This window comes from Phaethon lepturus, unplaced genomic scaffold, assembly GCF_000687285.1.
Source record: "Phaethon lepturus isolate BGI_N335 unplaced genomic scaffold, ASM68728v1 scaffold5953, whole genome shotgun sequence".
Taxonomy (NCBI): Eukaryota; Metazoa; Chordata; class Aves; order Phaethontiformes; family Phaethontidae; genus Phaethon; species Phaethon lepturus.
Window position 1 is genome coordinate 49,510 of NW_010529608.1, and position 24,626 is coordinate 74,135.

General features: G+C 36.9%; 1 protein-coding gene across 1 annotated transcript in view; it reads left to right on the plus strand.

Moving 5' to 3' along the window:
* Positions 1 to 24,626, plus strand: part of LOC104618402 (laminin subunit alpha-2-like) — a gene marked incomplete at both ends in the record, with an annotated part of 72,236 nt that overhangs the window by 27,671 nt on the left and 19,939 nt on the right. Inside the window, 2 exons of the mRNA XM_010283981.1 lie at positions 21,678 to 21,857; positions 24,045 to 24,134. Of these exons, the coding sequence (XP_010282283.1) occupies positions 21,678 to 21,857; positions 24,045 to 24,134 (270 nt within the window). The remainder of the gene's footprint in view (positions 1 to 21,677; positions 21,858 to 24,044; positions 24,135 to 24,626) is intronic.

The window sequence follows — 24,626 nt, forward strand, 5'->3', positions numbered from 1 at the left end:
CTGATTTTAAGTGTGCAATTAATAATTTTTAATTTGGCCTGATGTGCTGTAATTGGTGTTCTGTCCTGGACCTAGTAAATGAGCAACATCTGAAAAACAGTTTCTTTTTCTTCTAAACGGGAAGACGACTTTCAAGGGGGGAATGCATCTGTTTCATTCCACTTGGAAAAGGGGGATTGTTAGATGCAGGCATACTCTATGAAAGGCATATGATTTAAGCCAACCTAAGTTATTAATTATTAGCTATTAATCTGAGATATGGCCCTAATAGAGAGAGAACATCTTGAAATGAAAACCCTGAAGTTTTTCACTTTTATAGTGACTGGAGGAGCATCATTCCGCATGAATTAATCAGTTTAACATTTTTAACAATATTGTTTTCATAAGTAAAACACTAGTGTAGTCTATCTGAGAAGCTATAGACTGCATTATGAAATACATAGCATGAACACAGAATTAACTCAGGTTAATTCTTTTACATGCAACATGAAAAATAATACAATTTATACCAATATCAGATTTACCTGCAGTTGTGTTGTAGGTGGTATTTGCCTGGCTCCTGGTCTTCCAGTGGTACTACATCTGCATATAATTTATTTTTGTTCCAGGATAGGACTCTTGTTCTTTGTATCAGATAGTACAGACATTTTGTAAGACTGACAGAGTTATGAAATGTGCATTAATTACCTTTCCTTTGCTTCAAAGCCCATGAGCTATTTAGGCACACCATTCTGGTGTACACTCAGGAAACCTGATGAAGTGCAGAAGGAGCATAGGTCGACAAGCCAGTTCCAAAGACAAATCTGCATCTACAGCAGTGTCTTAAGTTAAAACATGTCAACTTAGAAAAAGAGAGTATGTTCTTTTTGTATATAGTTTCAATGAACATTTTAGTCAGTGACTTGTCGGATTAGAGTATTTCCAGAAATGTTAATTCAAAGCAAAATATTTGGGGCATTTAATAGTGTTGCTATTTGCACCAGTAATATTCTCTTGGACAATCACAGAATTAAAAGCAGCAACAACTAGAACAACAACAACGAGACAACAAAAAAACCAAAACCCCAAGTGATTTATCTTCAGGTCAGTGTAACTTGCACAAGTTTATGTTCACTCAGTCATATGTGAATAAACAATCTGTAGATCAAAAATAGTTAGCATAAAATAATTTTATTGAATATTTCCATGAATTAATGGAAAATTGCATAATGACAGCTTCTAAATGAACAAAACTGAGAAATTCTCAAATAAGGAAATTTCTCTAAAAGCGTAGACTTGAATGCAGAAAGATTGTTAGCATTCCAGTTTACATATTGTCTAAGATAGTGATACCTGAAAAAATCATGGGGAGACCAGAGTGTCTCTATATCACACTGCCAAAGGTAGACTTTTAGCATTTATGTTTCTGATATGCCATCAATAAATGTAAATGCTAAAGTTTTCCAAAATAGTATTTTAAAACGAAAAAACAAGTTCCACTGTCTCAGTGTCTCCAAGCCAGAAAAAGAACTGAAAGAGATCAGTTATATTAATGGATTACTCATCAACTTTTAGTGAATTGGTGTTTCTTGCTTTAATGGTAATTTGTTTTGGCACTGAGAAAAAGTCTTTTATGTAAGGGTTAATAACTGGTGGGATGAGGCTGCTATTTTCACGTAAAGAAGAATGACCATTTTTGTGACATTTTCATCTTAAACACCATATCAGAATGGTATTTCCCATTTTCTTTATTTCCTCAGATGATCATTAGGTTGAGAACTAAAAATTAGTGGGTTACCATAGTGATTTTAGCTTCATTTCCCTGGCACAGAAGCCTCTGATGTTTACATCTAGTTTTTATCTTTTTTATTGAAGTCTGTTTTCCTCTGCTCAACTACAATTTGTGTCACAGCTTCTTTAACTTAATGACTAGGTGGATGTAAGGCTCTGGACATTAACTTTCAATGTTGTAATTTTTTTTTTTTTCTGTGAAGTGTATGAAGATTTCTTTAGTAAATGCTTGTTTGAAATAGCATGTATAGTATTTGTATTTTGATACATGAGAATCTTCCCTCTTGCTTGCAGTTGTTTCAAAGCTGGACCCTCTGAAGACTTCAGGAGCACCAGTTGATCACTACATGTTAGGAAAACGTATATCTTTTCATAGAAAATGACATGTTTTACCTGACCTGTAGTTTGATAGGAAATATAATAGGAGGTTACACTTAGAAAATGCATTCTTCAGACAGACACAGAGTAGTTTCTATAGGCTAGGAGAAAATACTTAGGTAAAAAACAATTGTTTTGTTGTTTCTTTAATATAAAGTAATTATCTGTGCAAGCAGAGATTGAAAGTCAAATCCAGCAAAGATAGTGGGAGAAATGTTCAATTAGTCTGATAGGAAAGCACTTGCTTTTACTGAGAAGTCAATACGAAAAAACCCTCATATTCTGGGGAACACTGAGTTTCGCTACAACGAGGCTTTCTGAAAGTATAAAAACCAAGAGGAAGGGTGTGAATTTAATTCCCACCTTATTAAATTCCTTAACTGGAATAGCAAACTGACTCCCTGGTCCATATTAGTGTCACCACATAGAGGAGTTCTGACAGAAAGTTGTTTTTCAAAAATTAGAATCATTATTGTTGTGTGGAAGGTATGTAATCTAGGAGAAGAAATCCCTCCCTCTTTGTGGGCAGAATCTGTCTTCAGAGATGCTGCCTCAGAAGATATTTCTGCAGCTGAGCAGAGTTTAGGAGAGGTGAAATTTCAGGATTCAGTAAATATTTCCTTATGCTGAATAAGAGAAACAATTCCTGACACTCCTGTGTGAGATGCTTTTCATATGTTATTTTCATTGCTGCAAATGATCTACCTTGATCAAAAAATTGAAAGGTATTAACCCTATATTTGAGGGAAAGTAATCTGGTTCTAGAAGTGAGAATTCCACCTAATTGCAGCATGCCAAGCTTAACAAACTTCCAAAATGGTTGCCTAGAGGCTTCGGGTCAAACAGAACCCTGGGCGTTGCTTGTTTCTTTTCAGCAAGTGGCACTTGTGAAGCAATCGATGTGACTATCAGATAGTTGATATGACTATATTGATAAAGACTATCAGACTATTATTAGGGAGGTAATATAGCTGTACACCTGCTATTTACAGATTTTTGAGTAGCACAGCCTAAACGCACCTTTTAAATGACTAATCAGTGTTAAACCACCGGGTCATTTACTTCAACAACGTCAAGCTACTTTCAGTGTTATATTTACTATGTAGACTTAACCAAATTAAAAAAAAAGTTATACCCTCAGAGGAATATGCGGTATTTTTGTAATATTGTTTTTTAATAACTAAGTGCATGAAAAAGGATTTAAAAGTAACTTAGATATTAGAGCTGGATATTTTATATCCAACACTTTTCAACTCATTGGATTTCCTCATCCTGATGTGTTTTGCGCTTTTCATACTGCTGATGAATATGTATTAGAAATACTTCACCAGCCTTACCTCAGATGCCTCTGGAGTTCTTGCATTCGTAACATCCTTTGGCAATTAGTTCCATATAGCTGGCACCTGTTGTACAAAGAATCGCCTCCTTTTGTTTCATTTTACTTGGCTACCACTGGTTTCATTTGACGAACCCAAATTCTTGTACTGGAAGGTTTGGTGAGCAGTCAATCTGTAACCGCTTTCCTCATGTCATTCATCATATTACAGATTTCTGTCATATTTTTACCTAAGTCATCTATTTTCCAGGCAGAGGACTCGTACCCTATTGTTTTGTTTTTTTATACGGAAGATTTTAATTAATTTCATAATCTTCTTGACCTTCTCTGAACTTTTTCCAGTACGTATATGTTCATTTTAAGATGAAGTGACAGTGGTATTCAGGGTGTGGGTAGACCATGGATTTATAGTGGTCTAATTGTTTTCTACTTGTGATTTCCTAAAAGTTTGCTTCGACTTGCTATTTTGGATTGCTGCTCATTGAAGTTTAATGTTCTCTCTAGGAAAAAATCATAAGGGTATAACTTAAAAATATGCATATCTTACCCTTAAATTCTGTACCACTTCTGCCTTACTGGCTTCCTGTCCAACTTCAGGTGTTAAATTTCCCACTTAGGTTCCTTTCTCTTGCTGACCTTTTAATCCTTTTTCACCTCTTTATGGTGTCTGCCTACCAGATTGTATGTCCTTCGTCTCTAATTTTTTTGTTTAGAATAATTTTTGCTTCCAATTTATTTCTTTACCTTATATACTTCGGAAAGGTTCAATTTTCTCACCTTCCTACAGTTCTTAAAGGACTAAGATGCTAAATCAGTGAATGAAGTACAGATATTTGAATAGACAGTTCTGAGTATTTTGTGCTGGCTAAACCATTTGAATGGACTGTGTCATACCTCACATGCCTGTATAAATATCATTAGTGTGATTCCACTGCCAGAGGGATGCCCAGTATTAAATTCAACTGTGTCTTCTCTATTTCTACTGAAAGCATATGGTGCTCATGTGGTATCTGTGCAGGCCTTGATAAGAGTTTAAGACTTGCCCAGCATGAAACCATAACCTTGTTCTGACTAAGAATTCAGCCCAGAGAAAGGTCATGTCTTTACAGTGGGGGGGTTAATAGTAACAGATCGACTTAGAAAATTTCCTGAGGGGGAATTTCAGACATTGATTCCTGAGCAAGAGACAATACAAGGTAGTAGATTCAATTCAGCTTCCTAGTGTTAAGTATTTGTATTTGGCAATAGTTTCAGAAAAATATTAACACTAATACATCATGCTTATAAAGGGTTTCTGAGATGATGAACTGTTGATCAGTAAGCTGCATAGTATTATTTCCATGTTCACAAAGGTAAAAATTAGAGACTGAAAGACCAGCAAGAGCTGTCTGGGTGAACAACGGAGAGTAATGTTCTCTGAATCCCAATGCTAGCCTTTAACAAGAAAATTCTTCGTGCCTACAGTATGGCCATAGCCAGCACCAAGGCTGAAGCAGGGGACTGACAGGAAGGGGAGTTATGGTGGGAGTTAAGTAACCTGTCTCCTTCCTTTTCTGCAAATGAATTTTCCTGTCACTGTTATTATAAAGGTGAGAATGATTCTGCAATGAACATGATGTTTCAGTGGTGCTCCTTCAAATGCTTAACCTCTTGTCCTATGATGGTAGCAATGTAAGTGTGAGGTCAAAAAACTTAAAATACTGTTTCTGTGGTAATAAAGGCTAGTCTGTATGAGCACATTCATTAGTCTTTATTTTCTTCAGTCAAGTGGAAGTTCAAAGTGTGTACTAAACATGTAAAGAAGAAAAATAAACAGAAAGAAGTTCCTTGACAGTAAGGTTTTGTTATTTTGTTCACTTGCCATACTACTTGAATGCTAGTACTCGGCCCCTTTTTAAACATGTCTCTGTGCTCTGTCTGGGCTCACTTTGAACCTCCCCCACCCCCAGTAATTTGCTGTTAGCTGAGCTAGCCTCAGACCAGCGATGCCGGGAACATTGAACTCTGCTACTTCCCAATGTTTTCTTGCTACTTTTCGCCTCTTCATACCACAGCCTTGTTCACTGTAGTCTTGTTGGCTCGCAGAGAAGGAAGGGAAGAAAAAGACAGTTACAAATGGACTCTTAAGTCCACTCTTCCTATAGCCAGATTTAATCCTTTTTCACTAGGAGTCTGAGACTGCCAATACTAAGAGGACAGAGGGTCAGAATTTTTGTTAAGTTGTCAAAAATGAAACATAATCAGTTGCAGATTGAAATTTTTGTGATGACTTTTTTCCTAATAATAAATGATACAGATGCTACAGCGTTTCTAAAAAAAATTGCATAAAAATTTGTGGATTGGAGTGTTGATACTGTCTTTGTAATTCCTATTTTAGACTGATCCTCCCAGCATCTAACCTGCATTCAGCATCTTGTCTTCATTGTGAAATAATTTTCTAGAGTCTGAACTGTCAGTTCCCCTTGAGTAACAGTGATAGGTTTCTTTTCTTTTCAATAGCATAAGATGTAGAAAAGGCATCTGTACAGTTAAAAGTAATGCCAGTAATATCTCTCTCCGTGCCCTCAGCTGCAATCACCCTAGGCATTTCTCATGGGTATGCTATATTTCCATAGATTTGATGTGCATCTCTGTACATTTCCTTAGAGTATTTGTGGTTATGGCGTATGTTGTTTTGTGCCAGTATTTTGTTGATGTATGATCATTGCAAAAAACGGATGATACAAAACTCCAAAAACTAGGTAACAATATATTCTTAACAGATGAATCTGTTCAGAAATTTAAGCTGATTCTACTTCCAGCATCACAGCTTAGACAACAATATTAGGCAAAGACTAATGAATGGTCTGAGTCAGAAATTCCAAAATAGGGTTCTGTGAACAACTTTTTTCAGCTTGATGTCTGAACAGGGAAAATAACAATAATTTTAAAGTATTCAGGTCTTTTTTTCAAAACAGTGAAAGAAAAATTTTTATTTTGATCAATATGAGTTGTTCCATGTGACGCAAAATGCAAATTTCATTTGGTCATTTTCTTTTTTTTTTTTTTTAATGCAAAGGCAATGAAAACAAATTTCACAAAACTCTGAATGGAGGACATGTAACAGTCTTTTGCCTCGAAAGCAAAAGAAAGCTTCAGCTGGTAGAGATCTTACTAGATGCAGTCTTTGAATCCATGAACATGTCCTGCTTCCCAGGTTTTTAGCATACTTTGAGTCAGGCTATCTAGCCAGGTGGCATAGGTTCATTTTGTAAAAAATAACGAATCAGGTTTTCTCTGGATTGAAATCCAGGTGCCCCATCAGCGTAGGCTCATTCTCATCTTTCTGCTTTTCTGTCTTACATGCACAGTTAGTATTTTGTAGTGATTATTAATGGGGATAGCCAACAGGATCCTTAGATAAATGGTGCCTATTATTAAAGATCTTTCCACTGAAGTTAACAACCTTTGGATCAAGTCTTTCCTGAAGACTGTTTATCTCATTTAATTCAGTATCCCACCACTTCAATGGTTAAACAGTCTCACTGCTTAACATTCTGCATTACATCATACTTTGTTCTCCCTGTTGGTTTTGATTTGTTTTGTTTGCTTTCCCTTCCACCCCCACCTTCTGGTTACAGCAGCTTCAGGAAGTCTTACGGTCAAGCTGTGGTTTTGGATATCATCTTTTTGTATATGCCTCATCTCAGTGAAATGACTGTGATAACTTCTGCTTGTGAATCTCCTTTTTTGAGCATTTTGAAAGCATAACTTGGCCTAAGAAGTTACTTGTGTCTACCAAGAAGGGATAGGATATGGATTTCCTTCAAGAATTCTGGCACATAGGCTTTCGGCTGGTCCAAAATTTCCAGCTTGAACGACAATGGAAGAAACGTCTTACAAAAAAAAAAAAAACAACCACCAGATTGAGGTTTGGACAAAGATCCAGGTCTAGTTCATTTTGTTGCATTTTGAATTTTGTCTTTTTTTTAATTTGACTTAGTAAAACTAAACTTGAGTAACTGATCTGAGGAAAAAAAAAAGACATGTAACAAATGACTGCCAAATAAATGGATAAATTTTACATATTCCATGTACACAATGCTATATTGCCTCTCTAATATAAAATTATTATCATTTCCTGATTTCCTAATATACATGCATAGATGTATAAAAAGAAAAAAAAGTAAACATTTGACGTAAGTGCTCAGTATCATAGGAGAATTTTTAAAAACCTTAGAATTTAAATTAAGACAATTTAAAATTATTTTATTATGCATGATGTGAATAGTCTTTGGAATAATTTGTTCAAATCTCGTACAACTAATCTTGCAAGTAGGTAATTTTATAATTGCATTATAGCAATATTCACTGTTAATGTTTGCCTGAGAAAAGAAAAGGAAAACTTAAAGTAATATTTTTAAGTTGATAGCTTGTACTGAACTTTATTTTCTAATATTTAATATTATAGAAAAGGAGTGGATATAGAATGTATAATGTACTTTTAAATTATGCACCAAAGGGGAAACAACTGTGGAAAACTACATATAAGTAGTACAGCAATCTCTCATTATTCTAAAAACAAGAGGAAGGATATTTACTGGTACACCTCTGTGGGCCAAGTTGGAATGAAGGTTTCTTCTGTGTAGTTAGTCAGACAGTCCACTTTTCTATCTTGGCATGCCTTCTGTCCCTGAGCAGAAACTCATGTCGTAATTTCTACCATTTCTGGAAAAAAAGAAAAGCCAATTACTCATATGAATCATAAGACTTAAAAAGTAATAAAGTTGCAATAGACTAAGTACATACTATACAGAACAGTCTTTCATTTTGAAGTTGAAGTGTCAAACTGATTAGATGATTTACCTCTTTTCTTTAGCATCCGTCATTTATTGATCACAATGCTTGCTGAAAAGAGATGAGATGTTGCACATCTCTATATAAATCTGTGGAATTTTTTCCAAATTATAAAAGGAGGATTTACGCCTGTAAATGTAGTTTATAACTCAACATACTCTGTTAGTGTTGCAAAGGGAAATGGTACACCTAATTCTTGGTATTTACTTGTAATGACCCAAACTTATCTTCTTGTTGGGTCTGGTAGCTGATTTTTGGACAGTAGTAGATTTAGTGAAACAAGAACACTGGGTACTTGGTAACTCGGTGAGTTTCTTTCTCTTCTTCTGCTCGATCAGGGGAACTGAAGATCCCCAGCAGCAGGGTGTTTTGGCGGTTGGAGGAACTGATACTCAAAGACCTTACCTACACAACTGAAATGCTTAATACAAAATTTTGCTTAAATGAAATATTATTGTAAGCACTTTCCACTAAGAGGTAAAACCACAAACATTTATTTACTTTGGCTATCTATTGTATTTTGTGTAGAGTTATTTTTTTGAGGTGAGAAAATTATAGCACAACTTTCTAAGGCCTTTTTTTTGTCTTTTTTTTTTTTTGAGTAGTTGCTAACAGTCGTAAATAATCACTGGGAGAAAGAATAGCTTAATTCTTGTTTTCAATGAGTCTGGTGGCCAAAGGCATAGAAGAGCTTGCAGACTTGGTAAGGATGATAAGCCACTGAGAGATGCAGAGATGAGAGAGAAAAAAGCAGTAAAGGTTATAAGGTAATGTAAAACCAGGGGCTGGGAGAAATCTAGTGAGTGTCTAGTTCAAGATAAGTAATTCCTTAATGTTTAAATAATAAAACTCTGTGTTGTCAAAAAATGAATAGGTTTTTTTTTCAAGGTAGAATTCGTTAAAGTCCAGGTGGGCTACATGGAGGAATAATTTTGTTCAGTAAAATCTCATTGAAGCAGGGACATATGAATAGGTCAGCCTGGGGCCAAATGTAGGTAGCTTTAATGTCAGGGCAAAGGAATTTTATGTAAAAGAAAATCAAAACCAAACAGGATAGTTTACTTGGAGTTTTTCATTTAAATGGTAATTGTCTCATAAAATCAATAGAAGGGAAGTTAGTCAATGAAACTCTGTAATACCAATGTACAAATTCTTTGATTGAGATCTAGACTCTAGATCACATGAATGAAGAAAGCATAGAGCCAAGCTGGGTAAATAGAATAATTGTATCAGCAAACAACACTGTCCCTGAACAAATTGTTATTTCATGTGTAAATAAAAGTAAAAAAAGTTAGGACTGCAGTGCAACTTAATCAAGGTGGTGAAACTAATTCAGGAGGCTTTGAAGGCAAAAATGAAGGCAAAAATAAACTCCATAGTGAAAAAGGAAACTACAGTTAGCTTCCCATAGGCTGGCTAACTGCCATGATGATGCAAAGGCTGATTTTTGAGTGTCCTTAAATATTCTTCCAAGAAGCAGTCTAATTAGAGAACTTAGAATAAAGGAAGCAGATGAAAATTTTGTGAGAACAGTGCAAGGCAGGCTAATTCAAAATGCTATTATGTAAAGACTGTTCTGTAAAGTGGGAATAATATTCTCATTGCTTTATGTGCTCCTAGGAAAATTTGGAATGACAGTCAAAAAGGTAAAGTGATCTCTAAAGGTGGAAAAATATTTTTATAGTTTTCTTCTTAAATATGTAGGAGCTTATGCATGCTACCTATAAAAAAAATCTTAGAGTATCCAAAAAAGTAGGAAGATAAATTGCCAGAATATATATTATATACTCATTAGGCATTAGAAATCAAAAGACATGATATAAAAAAAAAAAATCATCCCAGGCAGGAAAGTAGGAGTTTTGTAAATTAATGTAAAATCACAGTAAGGCAAAAGAAAGAACAATGCTGAAGGCCTAAAGAATAATTTGAGAAGCTTTTTCAAGCACATCTGAATAATAAAGCTGATAGGCAACTGAGATATAGTAGGAGTGCCAAGGACAGTAAGTCCATAGCAGGTGAATTCTGTGCCTTGAGATCCCTACAGAGGGACATAAACAAGTAGCCACAGTAGAGCTTTTCTTTGTTTTAGAAGTTGTTGGAGGAAATTCTGAATGAAGAACAATTTTAAAAGAACAGTTTAATAGCTCTGGAAAACTTTCTGCCCAGTTTTTATTGCTGAGAACGGTCTCCTATGGTATGGAATATCCTTTTGGTCAGTTGGGATTAGCTGTCACAGCTGTGCCACCTCCTAACCCTTTGTGTACCCCAGCCCACTCACTGATGGGGTGGTGTGAGAAGCAGAAAAGGCCTTGACTGCATGTAAGCACTGCTCAGCAATAGCTACAACATCCTATGTTATCAACACTGTTTTCATCACAGATCCAAAACATAGCCCCATACAAGATACTATGAAGAAAATTAACTCTATCCCAGCCAAAACCAGTATACTAGCTTACTATACTTGTCATGTTTTTTTATATCCTATATCATAAATCTTAAATTAAATCTGAAAAACCCAAATAGTTGAGAGTTTGACAAAACCATGCCAAGTTTAGTTTTTGTAGCCAAAGTAAGCAATACTATTTTTGTAACTTTACAACAATTAATGATAGAAGCAAAGAACAAAAAGTTGTTTTCATGCATATAATTTTTTAATCTCCTGTGTTTTACAGAAAATATATGATACCATTCCTGGCCTGGGATGTTCATTCTGTGTTACTTAGAAATATTTTTTTTTCCCTGATTTTTCTTATATTAGCCCCTGTAAAATATCTCCAAGTTTGAAAATAGTTCAGAGTGGGAAATGGGTCAATGTTTTTTGTATTCTACAGCCAAGTGTCCTCTTTCTTCTTTTTAAGGCACGGAATGCTTACCACTCAAAGGGATCCCATCTGGTTTTCAAAAGTATTCATCATTGTGTGTTCCAAATGATATGACACAGGTTTTGATAGAACTTAGACTCCAATACCATACAGTAATTGTAATGGGCTTTCCCACATATGGGTCTTGCAATGCAAAAAAAACCCCAAATGTTATGTTGAAATTCTCCCAGTTCAAAACTCTTTAGAGTTGTAGGTCAAAACAAGAATGTCGGAGTAACATAAAGCATGTTACTAGAGTTTATTTAATGATAATGTTCAGGAGCAGATGTACTTGTTTACTGTTTGAACAGCTTAAATCCTCACATTCTCTCTCTTTTACATCAGCAGTTGTGTTTGGCAGCCTTTTGCAACTGCTTACAGCTGGACAAGTTCCTGTGTATTTTCTTTCTACTGGTCACCATTCTGTTCTGGCAGTAATTTGTCTGTAATTCCACAGTGCACTCCGCAGCACATCTCATTCAGGAAAAAAATCTAGTGGAAAGTGCCATGAGTTTTTAGGACAATCATAAGGAATAAGGGAAATCATAGTATCTTGGTGGGAAAGGGCTGTGTGTGTGTGGGGGGGGTAGTATTTTTTGGTTTGGCATAGTTAGAAGCCCTTTATTTAAATCTAGAGATCAGAATGCTTTTTGTTGTAATTGGCAAGAAAACATCACTTTCCTGTTTTAGTCATTCATGTGGAATTACTTGTCCCATTCATGATCATTGTCCAAAAAGAAGTGTACTACTTTCAAAAGTAATAATGAAAAAATATCTTCTTCAGATAATCTGGATCTCACTTCAGTGCTTTTTTTAAAAATCGCAGAATTCAGATTTTTATGTTGTGCTTTTTGAGTACTTGTGAAGAATGTGTTTGACAGACCACTGTATTTCATCCTTTAAGCAGATAGGCGGTAGTGTTTAACTCCATAATGCCAGCGTGTTTCACCTCTGCTTGATCAGAACCCAAACAGAATTTTCAGAATTGCTTTGCACCAAGAGTTGCCATTGGCATCAGCCACTGAGTTAATGTGGCTTCTTTTCTTACTCTAATCTGCTTGCTTAAGGGCCACTAGGTTAGGCAGCAGCTGCATGACACTGACAAAATGTAGACCAGGACGACAGTGGTCGTACATGTTTTCAGACATCAGAGGTCAGACCACTCCTGTGCATGGTGAAATTTAAAACAGCTTTCATTTGATGACTTACTTAATATTATAAGTCACCTGTGGTATTAGGTGTTAAAACCGATAGCACATTGCCAATCTGCGTGCTTCTAGATAACTCTTAAAAATACTGGTTCAGTGTGTTTCGTCTTTGAGAATGTTCCTGTAAGGGCCAAGCCTTTAACTTTTTCTCCAGCTATTTTGTTAGTTATTACTAAGTACAAAATACATTTTTACTGTATTAGGAGATGGACTCTTACTTGTAAGTACGCTTTGAAGAGCCAGTAGAACACAAACAACTATCATTGTGTTAAAGTACGGTATTCCAGGCCTCATGTGTTGTCTGAATCCCTTATGGACTGCAGTATGCATAACTGTTGCTGAAACTACAGCATGGTGTAGCGTTTCTACTTAGTTAAGACAGTAGGAAAAAGAAAATAAAAACTTCAGATGACAAATACACTTTCAAGGTAATCAAATGCCTTATTATCCTGTGATTTATTAATAACTATTGCTCTGACAATGAGCAGTCTGTTTAAAAGTATGTGATATGATGTCTTTGACGAATTGTTTCTTGTCTGAAAATGACAAGCATGAGAATTACAGGAACCATAGAAAAGTGGTGGCTAGAATAAGTAATTTAAGTTTCAAGTGAAATTGGAAAGAAGAAAATGACAAAAGCAAGTTAATCAGAACTGAAGAGATGAAGCCTTATTTAGCTTAAACTGTAGGGTATAGTTGTCAATGACACAACAGTATTTGCTAAACAGTTCATTAAGCTGACATTTGCCTGTATTCTTAGGGGGAATGAATTAGTTGAGATAGAGTTTGACATGCATAGCCCTTGACATTTTAATGCAAGTTTAAGCACTGCATTTCAAGCAGCTCTTGTACTCATTAGCAAGGCACAGAAGGGAGTTGTGCTTTCACTTACTAAGCCATTAATTTATTAAGATAGTGAGATATTTATTAGAAATACAGCAAACCTTGCCAAATACACTTATTTTTTATATACAAGTATCAGAAATATGTATTTATGATGAAAATGGGATGGTGAGTTCTGGCATATACTTTCTTCTACTATTGTAGTTTTGAAAGCAACTCTAACGATAGCTTAGGACTTGCACTAAAAAAACTTACAGAACTTTTGTCTTTAGGGATTAAATATAAGATGCCAAGAGATTAATTAATCAACAGTAATTTTACATCTGCTGCAAATGAACTATTTGCAACAGATAATTAAAACTGGTATTGGGTGGGAGAATTATGAGAGCTACTGAATCACCTGTGGAAAAATTGATGTTCAGTATTGTCCATCTTCATATTGATGTGCTTGCATAACTTAAGAATGTAAATCATGTAGTGCCTTTCTCATTAAATCATTTTAAGACTGACATATCTGTCTTTTCCACTGCTGATTATCAAATAGCAAGTCTTTTTGTGCAGGACAGAAGCTTTTCTCTCCTTTATGCTGCTGTCTGGGATTAAATTTTAGTGAGAAATTGACCTTTCTTGACAATATTTTAGGTTCAGACCACTGTCTTACACAAAGGGTCAGGCTTGAAGCCCACAGTCTTGATATGATGTCCAAAATAAACTACTGAGTATTTGAACAAAGTGAGTTCTTTACCACTACTAGCCAAAAGTTATTGTAGAGTGATGTCCTCCTCCATCCTTGTGACAAATCACAGAATCACAGAATCATTAAGGTTGGAAAAGACCTTTAAGATCATCAAGTCCAACCATCAACCCAACATCACCATGCCACTAAACCATGTCCTGAAGTACCACGTCCTTACATTAACTAACCTTCACTTTTTATGAAAGAAGTCTTCCAATTTATCTAACATCCAGTATATAGATATGCATCAGTGAAAAGCATACCAGTTAGTGATGCTGTTTTCTTGAAAGGGAAGTGAACATAAAAACTCCATCCCACATAGCCAAACAGCTGGGGTTTTTATATCCTATAAACAGCTTGAGATTGACTGCACTCAAATTGCTTGGCAGAGTAAATAATTTCAAATACCAAAGCTCTAAGTAGGAAAATACACCACTTGGATTCGGATACATGGATATTTCAAATTTGAATAAGAACATCATGCATACTTAAAATTCTTTAAAACTTTGTTGAAGTGTGTTAATTTTAAGTAACTTAGCAGTTGATAATATAATTCCATGCAAAGCAGCAGCATTTTTACTGTTGCATTAAGTAAAACAATGGAGGCGGCCAACATGTTGCCTGTTTGCACAGAGTTCAAGCAGAAATTTGCTCAGAAGGAGGGGCAGAAAGAATGGTTTTGTGCTCAACAATGGTGGTGACGCACAGTCTGGGCACAGTCCCCAGCACCAACTGGAGCAACCACCTCAGTACAGCGGAGCCCTCAACTCAGGCTGAGTTCCAGAGGGAGGATGCAGCTTTTCACCTCTGAGGCTCCAAGAACTGTCTGGGACCTTGCTGAGATTGAGGCAGAAATAGATGGTGTCCTTGCCTGCAGAATGTTTGCTGTGGCTGGGGATTTGCGTCACCAAGAACTGCAGGAGGATGTCAACAGACTGCACAACATCAGAGGTGACAGGAAAGATATTAACTGACTTTCCTCTGGGACTCTGCAACGCGAAGCCACAACTGTACCAAAATAGAGGCAGGCAGAGTCTGTGCCTGTAGGTTCAGAAATGGAGACTCCCATGATGGTGAAGACTGCAAACTGGTGACTTCCAACACCAGGAGGAAGACTCCTTCTCTGCCTGCGGATGGGAAGCTACACGATAGTTCAGTGCTTGGTAGCAGATAATGGGCTGGGAGCTCTATTCAGTGAGACATGTGAGCCATGTGTGCCTAAATCACCCAGGAGTATCAAGAGGAAACAGCGAATGACAGCAGTGGTGTACACCAAGTTGAACATAAGCCAGCAATGTGCTCTTGCAGCAAAGAATGCCAACAGTATCCTAGGCCGCCTTAGTTAGATTGTCACCAGCAGGTTGAAGGAGGTGATCCTTCCCCATCTGCTCAGCAGTGACGAGAGCGCACCTGGAGACCTGTGTCCAGTTCTGGGCTCCTCAATACCAGAGAGATGTGTACATGCTGGAGCAAGTCCAGGAAGTTGCTGGGAAGATGATTAAAGACTTGGAGCATCTATCCTATAAGTGGAGGCTGAGAGGGCTGGGATTGCCTAGCCTTGAGAAGAGAAAGCTCAGGGAAGTTTTATCCAAGTGTACAAATATGTGGTAGGGTGTGGGATGATACTTTTCCCTGATCTGAAGACCCCTTACAAGTACAGTCTAAATAAGTCCATGTTCATCAGTATATGAGACTTGTCTAATGCCAAAAAGGTCTTAGGCTACAGCTGTCACTTCTCAGTGGCAGAAACCCAATGAAATGTGTTGTGAAATTCTAGTCATATGGCTGGATGGTCTGATGGTCATCTGGCTGGAACACATTGCAAGTCCTCTCAGGTTTCTGTTACAGAGGCTAGGATTGGATGCATCCAACTAGTATTGCCGCAGTACCAGCTAAAGTATCCTTTAGCTGATAAGAGTTACTCTCTCTCTGCTAGTTAATACCTACCTTTAAAGGGTGTTGGAAAGAGGTGACACAATAGGCATGTCAGAAACAAGAAGTTATTTAAGAGTGACTTAGTGGCTTGTGGAAGAGGGGCTTTATGGATTTAAGAATAACGTGAAATAAAGTAAGGAAGAAGAAATGAAACAGTGTATTAGATCTCTATGAAATAAAATTCAGCACCTAAACTGGGACAGCATAGGTTTAACGTTATATCAGAAACTGCCCAAAAAGAAGTGTGGAAGTGAGTGGGTCTTGCCAAAGGAAGGCTAAGAATATAATATCAGCCTTCTGTAACCCTTTGGCAGATTGTGTAGGTGTCAGAATAGAATGTAGTGCAAAAGAGTGTTTTATAAACATCTGAATGTTCTTGGCGCAGCTAGTAAAGGAACCCACGATTTAGTCCAAAACAGTGCATAAATCCTTGTCAGGAGTTTTAACTGTTGAACAATTGTTATGTAAAAATAACCAGAAAATACTCAGAATGCGTCATACCAGTAAAATAAAATCTGACAAAGTACAACTTAAAAATAGAAAAGATGGTCAAAAAAATTTCAGACAGCCTAGAGTTCATTTAAAGATAGCATTACACACACATGCATGCTACACTTAAGAGTGGTTCCAAAAATCGTACAACATGTTTACACATAAACTATGGAAAGATAATAGATATTAAAAGTAAACTAGCATCATTTATGAATGGAAGTCACGTCTTTTCCTCCAAATGAGGAAAAGAGGTATGAAAATAAGTTCCAGCAAATTCAATGTTAAACGGCAATAAAGATGTGAAAAAGATTCTGAATGACTGAGTATGAAGTTGAAATAAACCTTTTTTCAAACACATCAGATTCAAGAAGTCTGCCTGAGAATTGGTGGGCTGAGAGACAATCAAAGAGCATTCAAGAATGATAAGGTCATTGCTGAAAAACTACATTAATGATTTGAATCAGTTTTTGCTATAGAAACTGTCAGGAGGGTTTCTGCACTGGAAAATTTATTTACAGGAGAGGAGTTGGAGAAGCAGTCACAAACTAGGTTGTTAACTGAAGAGGCACAGAAATAACTGGTAAATTGGATAGTGAAAAGGAACTCAAGGCTAAAATAGGTGAATTACAACAGTTATTATTTAACCCTCACGTGTGGCATGTCAAATGAAACACCATTATTTAAGAAACATTCCTTAGGAATCCAAGGAAACTACAGATCTGGAAGCCTGATACCTGTGCCAAGCTAATTAGTAGTGAAGAAATGCAATAAAGAATAGAGCTGGTAGAAAGATATATTTCTTTGTTGCAGTTTAAGAACTGGGAAGTATCAAGTGAATTTAGTAGGAGGCAGGTTTAAAACAAGCAAAAGAAGGATCTTTTTCCCTATGACATGTAAATGAGGTGGGAAAATCCTTATTACATGATGGGTGTAGATTTTGAAAGGTCGCCTGGCTTTAAGGTGCGACTGAGGAAGTTCATGGAAATCCTCTGAAGCTTACTAAATGTATAGAAACTACCTATAGCTCAGGAAATCCCTGAGGAAGTATTATTGTGACAGGACCAGAGGCAATGGGCACAAACCGAAACACAGGAGGTTCAGTCCAAACATCAGGAAACATTTTTTCACTGTGAGGGTGACCGAGCACTGGCACAGGTTGCCCAGGGAGGTTGTGGAGCCTCCATCCTTGTAGATATTCAAAAGCTGTCTGGACGTGGTCCTGGGCAACCAGTTCTAGGTGCCCTTGCTTGAGCAGGGGGCTCGCATCAGATGACCTCCAGAGATCCCTTCCAACCTCAAGCATTCTGTGATTCTGTGATATAACGTTTTTGAACATACAGCTGCTAATGCAGCTACTGGACAAGGTCATTGTACCCTTTTGCTTGAATAGTTGTGAATATTGAACTGGTTGACAAATCAGATACTGTTCAAAATTATTTTACAAAACAAGAATTTGGTTTTCATTGTGGTAACATTTTGATGTTTTATAAGGGAATGCTCATATTTCCCCCCCCCCCAAAAAAAAATAAAACCCTGGAAAAATTTCTTGTTAAGGAAAAATTTTCTAGGGTTAAAATCTACATAGCTTTCATTTAAGAATCCAAAATGGCGATTACAGCAATCTTGGAACTGGTAAACAAAAGTTGTCCATAAAACCTGAGCAAAATTTGAGATTGTTCCTTCATGGGGACTTGGAATATACAAATTGTAGCAGCACAGTGGGTGGATTAAAGTATTAATTTTTTCCTGGTAGACTCAGCTTTGGATCTTAGCTCTGCTGTAGAACTCCAGCGTGGCTCATACTGCAGTGTACGTGTACAGCTAGTGCAGGACATCTGTGCCTTAATTGCCTGTGTGAAAATGGGACTAGTCTTTGCAGGACTCAGAGCTATATATGAAGTACTATGATGATCTTGGATGGTATAATAATAGATGGATATTGAGGATTGTGTTCACTGGAACAGTTTTCAGACCTGATTCAAAAATATTTGGAGGGTAGAGGCCATGTTAGTGTCTGGAGTGAAAATGCGCTATCATCCGAATAGTGTCTTACAAATAGGTGCAAGATTGTGGAGGGAGATGGAAAGAGGTGGGCTCTGGAAAAACACAGCGATGTCTCATTGTGAGAGTCATAATAAAAATATTGTAAGTCTGATTTCTACTCAGAAGTCTTTGAAAAAATTATTTAAAATTCTTGCTGTTCATTCCTGATTAATGACAGATGTTCCCAAAGTACTCTTAGTTTCTTCCTTATTCTCTTTTCAAAGAGTAGGAACAACTTAGTTGGACACTCTTCAAGTTGATTCTAAATGTTTCTAGGGAGAAATTAATGATTTCATCGCAGATGTTGAGAGGAGGAGAAATAATGTAGACTGATTAATGTTGCCTGTGTAAAATTTTCCCTTCAGATTCATTTTGATAAAAACTACCCATTTTTAATTTCCTAATCTCAGTGTCATTTTGGTGGACATGTTTGAACAGGCGACACGTTTCACACAGAACATAACTGCATTTCAGAAATTATGACAAATTATTTGTTTGTTGTTTTAAAATGAAGTCGTGAAACATTTAAACACAAGCATGGAAGACAATATAAATGAAAGTCATCACCTCTCCTAGTTTAGCCTTTCCAAATAGATGTGCTGCTGGCAGATAGATACATGAAACGTTTTAAAGGGGTCTGTTCTGAAAAGTATGCCTCTTGTTTTGTTTTGTTAATTTACATTTTAATTTTGTAAAACTACCACTCCAAGGTGGTGGGGTTTTTTCCCATTGGTGTCTTTAAGACTAAATTTGTTCTTTATCAGAAAAATATAAATCAACAGATATGACTACTGTTTGTCAGCTGTGTCATTTGGGGTCAAGCTGTGTCTGTGATTCATGCTTCTAACTCTCTGTAGGTACTTGCTTATTCTGATACATGGGCTTTTACCTGCATCTTTCTGCCCCACCTCCAAAAGCTTAATTTTTTTGTCCTTTTGATGAGATGGTCAGACTGCCATGCTGCTTACAGCCATGGTGCTATTGCTGTTTCAGGGTGAGCTAGGGGATGTTTTCAGCACTACTTTAGATATATTCTTCTTATCTCTGGAATATCAAAGTTCAGTTCTTAGTATTCTACTGCTTTAAACCATAACCTACCTATGTTTGATGCCTGTAAGAAAGAAATCTCTTGGATCATGTCTAAAAGAAGGAGGTGACAGTGTGAAACAACATTCAAAAGAAATGTATTTCCTTGCTTACAAGTAAATTTTATGCAAAGAAGTCTTTAGGCATGTGTTCTTACTAAAATCTTGATTCTTTTGGAAAGATCTATCAATTTCCACTGGACCTATTGCCACCATCTCCAGGCTTCTTTTGAAGTTTACTCTCCACACATGTTCTTCTCTCTCTCTTTTCACTGGGGACTTGAGCACTTTGCTCTCTCTGGTCACGTGTTTTTGTCCTGCGTGTACCCAGATGTTTCTCATTCAGGAGCCCTTCCTTGCTTCCTCTGGGGTTTTTATCATAATCTTTTATTTGTACCCTGTCTTTTTCATAGTATTTTATTCTGTTTGTTTCCAGCCAACTGTCTGCTTTAATTTAATTACTTGCAGTTGGGAGCAAAATTGAATCAGAGCTCGAAGTGAGAGTGTTGTTATGATCTCAGGAGGAGGTAGCAATAGCACCTATTCCTGGAGATAACACGGCAGAAGCCTAGAAGTGCTGATTGATACTTAGGCAAGGTATGACTGATAGTTGCTTCTGGCAGAGTGGCTCCCAGTGATTTTGTGTACCTGTGGATACAAATGGAGCAGGGTGCTGGACGTGATGAGGTTTAGGATTTCCCTGTTCGTAGTGAAAATAAATTAATAGTATCACATAGCCAGTGCAAGACAGCAGTTGTTCAATAAACCTTCTATCCAGGACCTGCAAAAACTCCAGCAAAGGAAGAGCTACTGCTTTGCTGGGAGCAGTAGATTTGCTATCACTTTCCTCAGTGTGAGGCAGCCACTGCTGAATGAGTGCCAGCTGGCATTCTAAGTACAGTTGTTTGCCTAAAACAGTGGTAATATGATCATGTTCAGTGATAGAAAATGGCTGTGTGGCCTGACATCTCAGAGCGTTGAGGCAAGGTGCACAATGTGTTCATTGCAAAGAATGAATAATTCTCTTATTCATGCTAATGTTCCATACGTTTGGCTCAGCATCTGAACATTCTTTCAGTGTAGCAGAGTGTAATAAAAATTCCCCAATTAAAACTTAACACTTCAGAATACAGGAAAATTAATGGTTTCTTTCCTCCCTCCCCCTAGGTGCTCATTAACAATGTTCTGCTATACCTGACATTCTTCTTCTTGTAGGCCTTTTCCAAGAACAATTCTGTAGCAGCCCATCTGTTGTATTTTGTTGATTCACAGCTGATGTATGCCATGATCAGCTGCTTCTTCAGGAAGAAGATTGCTTGTTTTTGTTGCATTGCCCTTGATGAGTCAGAGAGTCTCTTTATGAACAGAGCACACTTACTTAGATTTCTAGATTTTAGGATAGGGCAGACAGAGAAAGGGGGGCAATCTTTACAGAAACCACAGTGTAAGTAGAGATTGGTAGCATCTTTTGAAAAACAAATGCTGAACAGCGTTCTCGGAAGCGATAAAGACTTTCCTTTGGGACCAGGTGAAAACAGTTGCAGCCCAGGAAATTGCCTCAACTTGCTGAGAACAAGATTCAAAGGAAATGATGTATTTTGTAAAGAGACAGTGAGAAAGGGGAGATGCTTATGAATTTTGTCTCATTTCGTTGTTGTAGTTTTCAGTATTTCAGAAGTTACCTTATCCTGGCTTTAGAAAACACCTAGCTCAAAAGTCTTTTGATAATGACCACTCTAAGAGGTGCAAACTAACCTCTGTTGAATTCTGTGTCCCATTCCAAGTATCCATTCTTTACCTCAACATTTTTGAGCCCTTTGGTTGTTCAATAACTTGAAAATACCTATTTTAGAATAGAGAAGCAGAAATGAGTTGCCTGCAGCATAGACACCGTGGTTCACGTATGCAGGTTGTGCTACAGTCTTTCTGTAGCTGATGACTTTCCTTTGCTCAAAACATTTTTACTGTAAAGCCTCTCCGTTACTGGGGCCTGTGGGTACATGGAATATTTTGAGGGGAAATCTCACTAAAAAAAAGGAGGCATTTTACATTTACAAAGGCATTCACACAGTGCTTTTAATGGTGTTTGTTGGTATAGTCATGGCAGCATTGCTGCCATCTAATTCCTTATTGCTTTAATAATTCTCTCTTCAGATTCACACTTCTCTAATTAATGGACGGCCTAGTGCTGATGACCCTTCACGTGTATTACTAGAATTCACATCTGCTCGCTTTATTCGCCTGAGATTTCAGAGAATACGGACACTAAATGCTGACTTAATGATGTTCGCACACAAAGATCCAAATGAAATTGATCCCATTGTTACAAGAAGGGTAAGTTATGGCAAGATAGTAGAAATGCATCTGTAGAAGTTCTCTTACACTTGTAGATGCTGTACCTCCCTTTGTTTGCCATAAGAAATTTTGGAAGATGATGAATACCTGTTGTTATCTGTCAAAATCCTGGTGTTAGAGAATTCCCTTTTCACAACAATTTGTTATCTTCTCTATAGCAGAAGTAACAGTTTTATCTTTTCTACTTAATTGTGTTATTAACATACATAACATGCTAATTAACATAAGCACACAGCTCCTTTGACTGCAAATGTTTGGATGCGGGTAATTGGCAAGTGGCTGCTGTTAGATAATGTCCTCTCGCCTCTTCTGCTGCTCGATCCTTTGATACCTTTAACATTCCTTGAACACATCCTTGAAGTAGAATTTCTACTAGTTGTACTATAAGTAGTAGTAGGGCCTGAATACAATACTTTTAGCATTATTATATGATTGTTGCTAACAGTAAAAATTTTACATTGTGCTTTAGCTTAAAGGAATGGATGCAGCACTCAAACTCACACCATAGCCCGGTCTTCTCCACTGTTCCTTGTGTGTGCATGTCCCTAGCTTTTCTTTCTGCAATCTGTACTTTCTTCCTATGCCACATCTCCCTGTTTCCTGCTGCTTAAATGTTGCGTGTTATTCTATTTTTCCTCTGATATTTCTCCCAAGTGTTATTAAAAGCTGTTGGCTGTATACCTTTTCATGTTTTTTCTTTCTGCTCAATTCCTCTTTCTCTTGGTTATCTTATTTTTCTTTTGGATAGTTCAACATACGCTGTAGTAAGTCCTGTTAGGGAGGGCGAGTATTGTTATTCTTGGCTTTAGTTAATATCATTTATCGATGGTGGGTAAATGCAAAGAAAATTTGCTTCTTCTCTTCCCCATTTCTGGTTTCCATTTCTTCCTCTAAACACACAGAGTGCTGGCTATTCCTGGAAGTTTGGAATGTGCCATTCTGGTTTGTATTACAAACCCTGAAACCCTTCCAGTTGAGTGCAGTTATTGCAGCCTCACTAATCATGCAAACTGTGTTTACATAAGAGTGCATATTTAATAATATGATTCTAAGTGAACAGAAACAAGAAAATTGAATTCACACTTTAAAAGTCACTGCATACTCATTAAAAGCTAGTGCACAATGATCCACAGATTCTCAAACCAGCAAACAACAATAACTTCTGTATGACATTTCTCCGTGAGGCTGGCCTCAAAAGAACAAAGAGCAACTGAAACTTGCCATCCTTGTCTGACTTCCCCTATAGAAGACATGAGACAAGGCACTATTCCACAAAACAGGCAAGAAAGAGTAGCTACAAATGATACGTTTTCTGTGTGGTAGAAGGTTAACTGTGAGTTATGTGAGTTCCCATTTTGTTCGATGTATATGTTAATGATCTGAAAAAGAGAACACAGAAACAGCAAAATTTGCAAATAGCATATGTTTGTTTTGATTAGCCAATGAGGCTAATTGAGGATGTTACAGGACCCTCACCAAAATAAATGAAAATGGACAAGATGACATGTGAGATTTACTTTTCACAGATGTCATAATACACGATTATAAATATCTTTCCATCCTTCTTTCTGGTTAGGGCTATTAATCCCCACCAAAGAAAAAATATAAGGGGTCAAATGGCAGAGCAGCAGGTCCAAAGTTATTTAAATCTCAGTAATGAAGACTATTCCATAGTCATGCAAAAGTACAATAGTAAAAAATAGTTCTTCTTTCCACAGTCCAGTGAATGCCCAAGTAAAACCCAGCTAAGGTGAACAAAGGTATTTCTTTCTTAGGTTTTGTTCCAGCCTTTCTCTTCTCCCCATCATCATGCCTTTTCCTTTTCCTGTTTTCTGAAGGGAATAAATTCTATAGAATTTGACTTTTCATTATCCAGTGTGCATATAGCCTTTTCCTGTTCTCGTGCTTGGTGTATGCTGTGTATAAATTGACATGGCTCTTGTGACTTCAAACAAATGGAACTGTGCCAATTTATACCTTTTCTTTCACTAAGCCTGAATCTGTTGATCAGGATGCAGCTTGGATTACACTGTCTGCTATATTTGTAATAGATCAAAAAAGAAATAAAACAGGACCTGACAGTTTTGTCACCAGAAATTAATTCTGCAGTTTGGCACCTGCATTTTACAATCCACTTAGCAATACAATTTCTGTTTTGTCTTACAGTATTACTATTCTATAAAAGATATCTCTGTTGGAGGCATGTGTATATGTTCAGGCCATGCGAAGGCTTGTCCACTGGATCCAGTGACCAATGTATGTATTTTTATTTTTTCTTTCTTTTTTTTAATGTGCCTTATTCATAGGGTGGAACATGAGAAAAAAAATCTTGATATTCCTCAGAGTTCTGTGAATTTATGTATATTCTTCACCTAGAACAACAGTCAGAAGCAGTGCCAGGATGAAACAGTGCTGGCAACCAGGATAATAAACATTCATACAATGTCAGCAGAGACTTTCTCTGAAATGAAAGAATAGGTTTCAGATAATTCAGTCCATATTGAAGGTTTCCTAGGAACAACAGAAATTTGGGTTGTGTTGTGTAGCTGCAGAGGTGAGCACTAACAGTCTTTCTTTTCCTTGTTGATATTAATCAAGGTGTTTCCTAAATGACTGTCAAATCTTTAATAGATACTTGCAAACAAATGATGGCTCTAGAACGGTGCATTTACTATGCAGGAAATATTAATTGAGTGATCAGTCAAACTAGTCTAGAAAATCATGAGCTGTTTATAAAATCTTCCAACT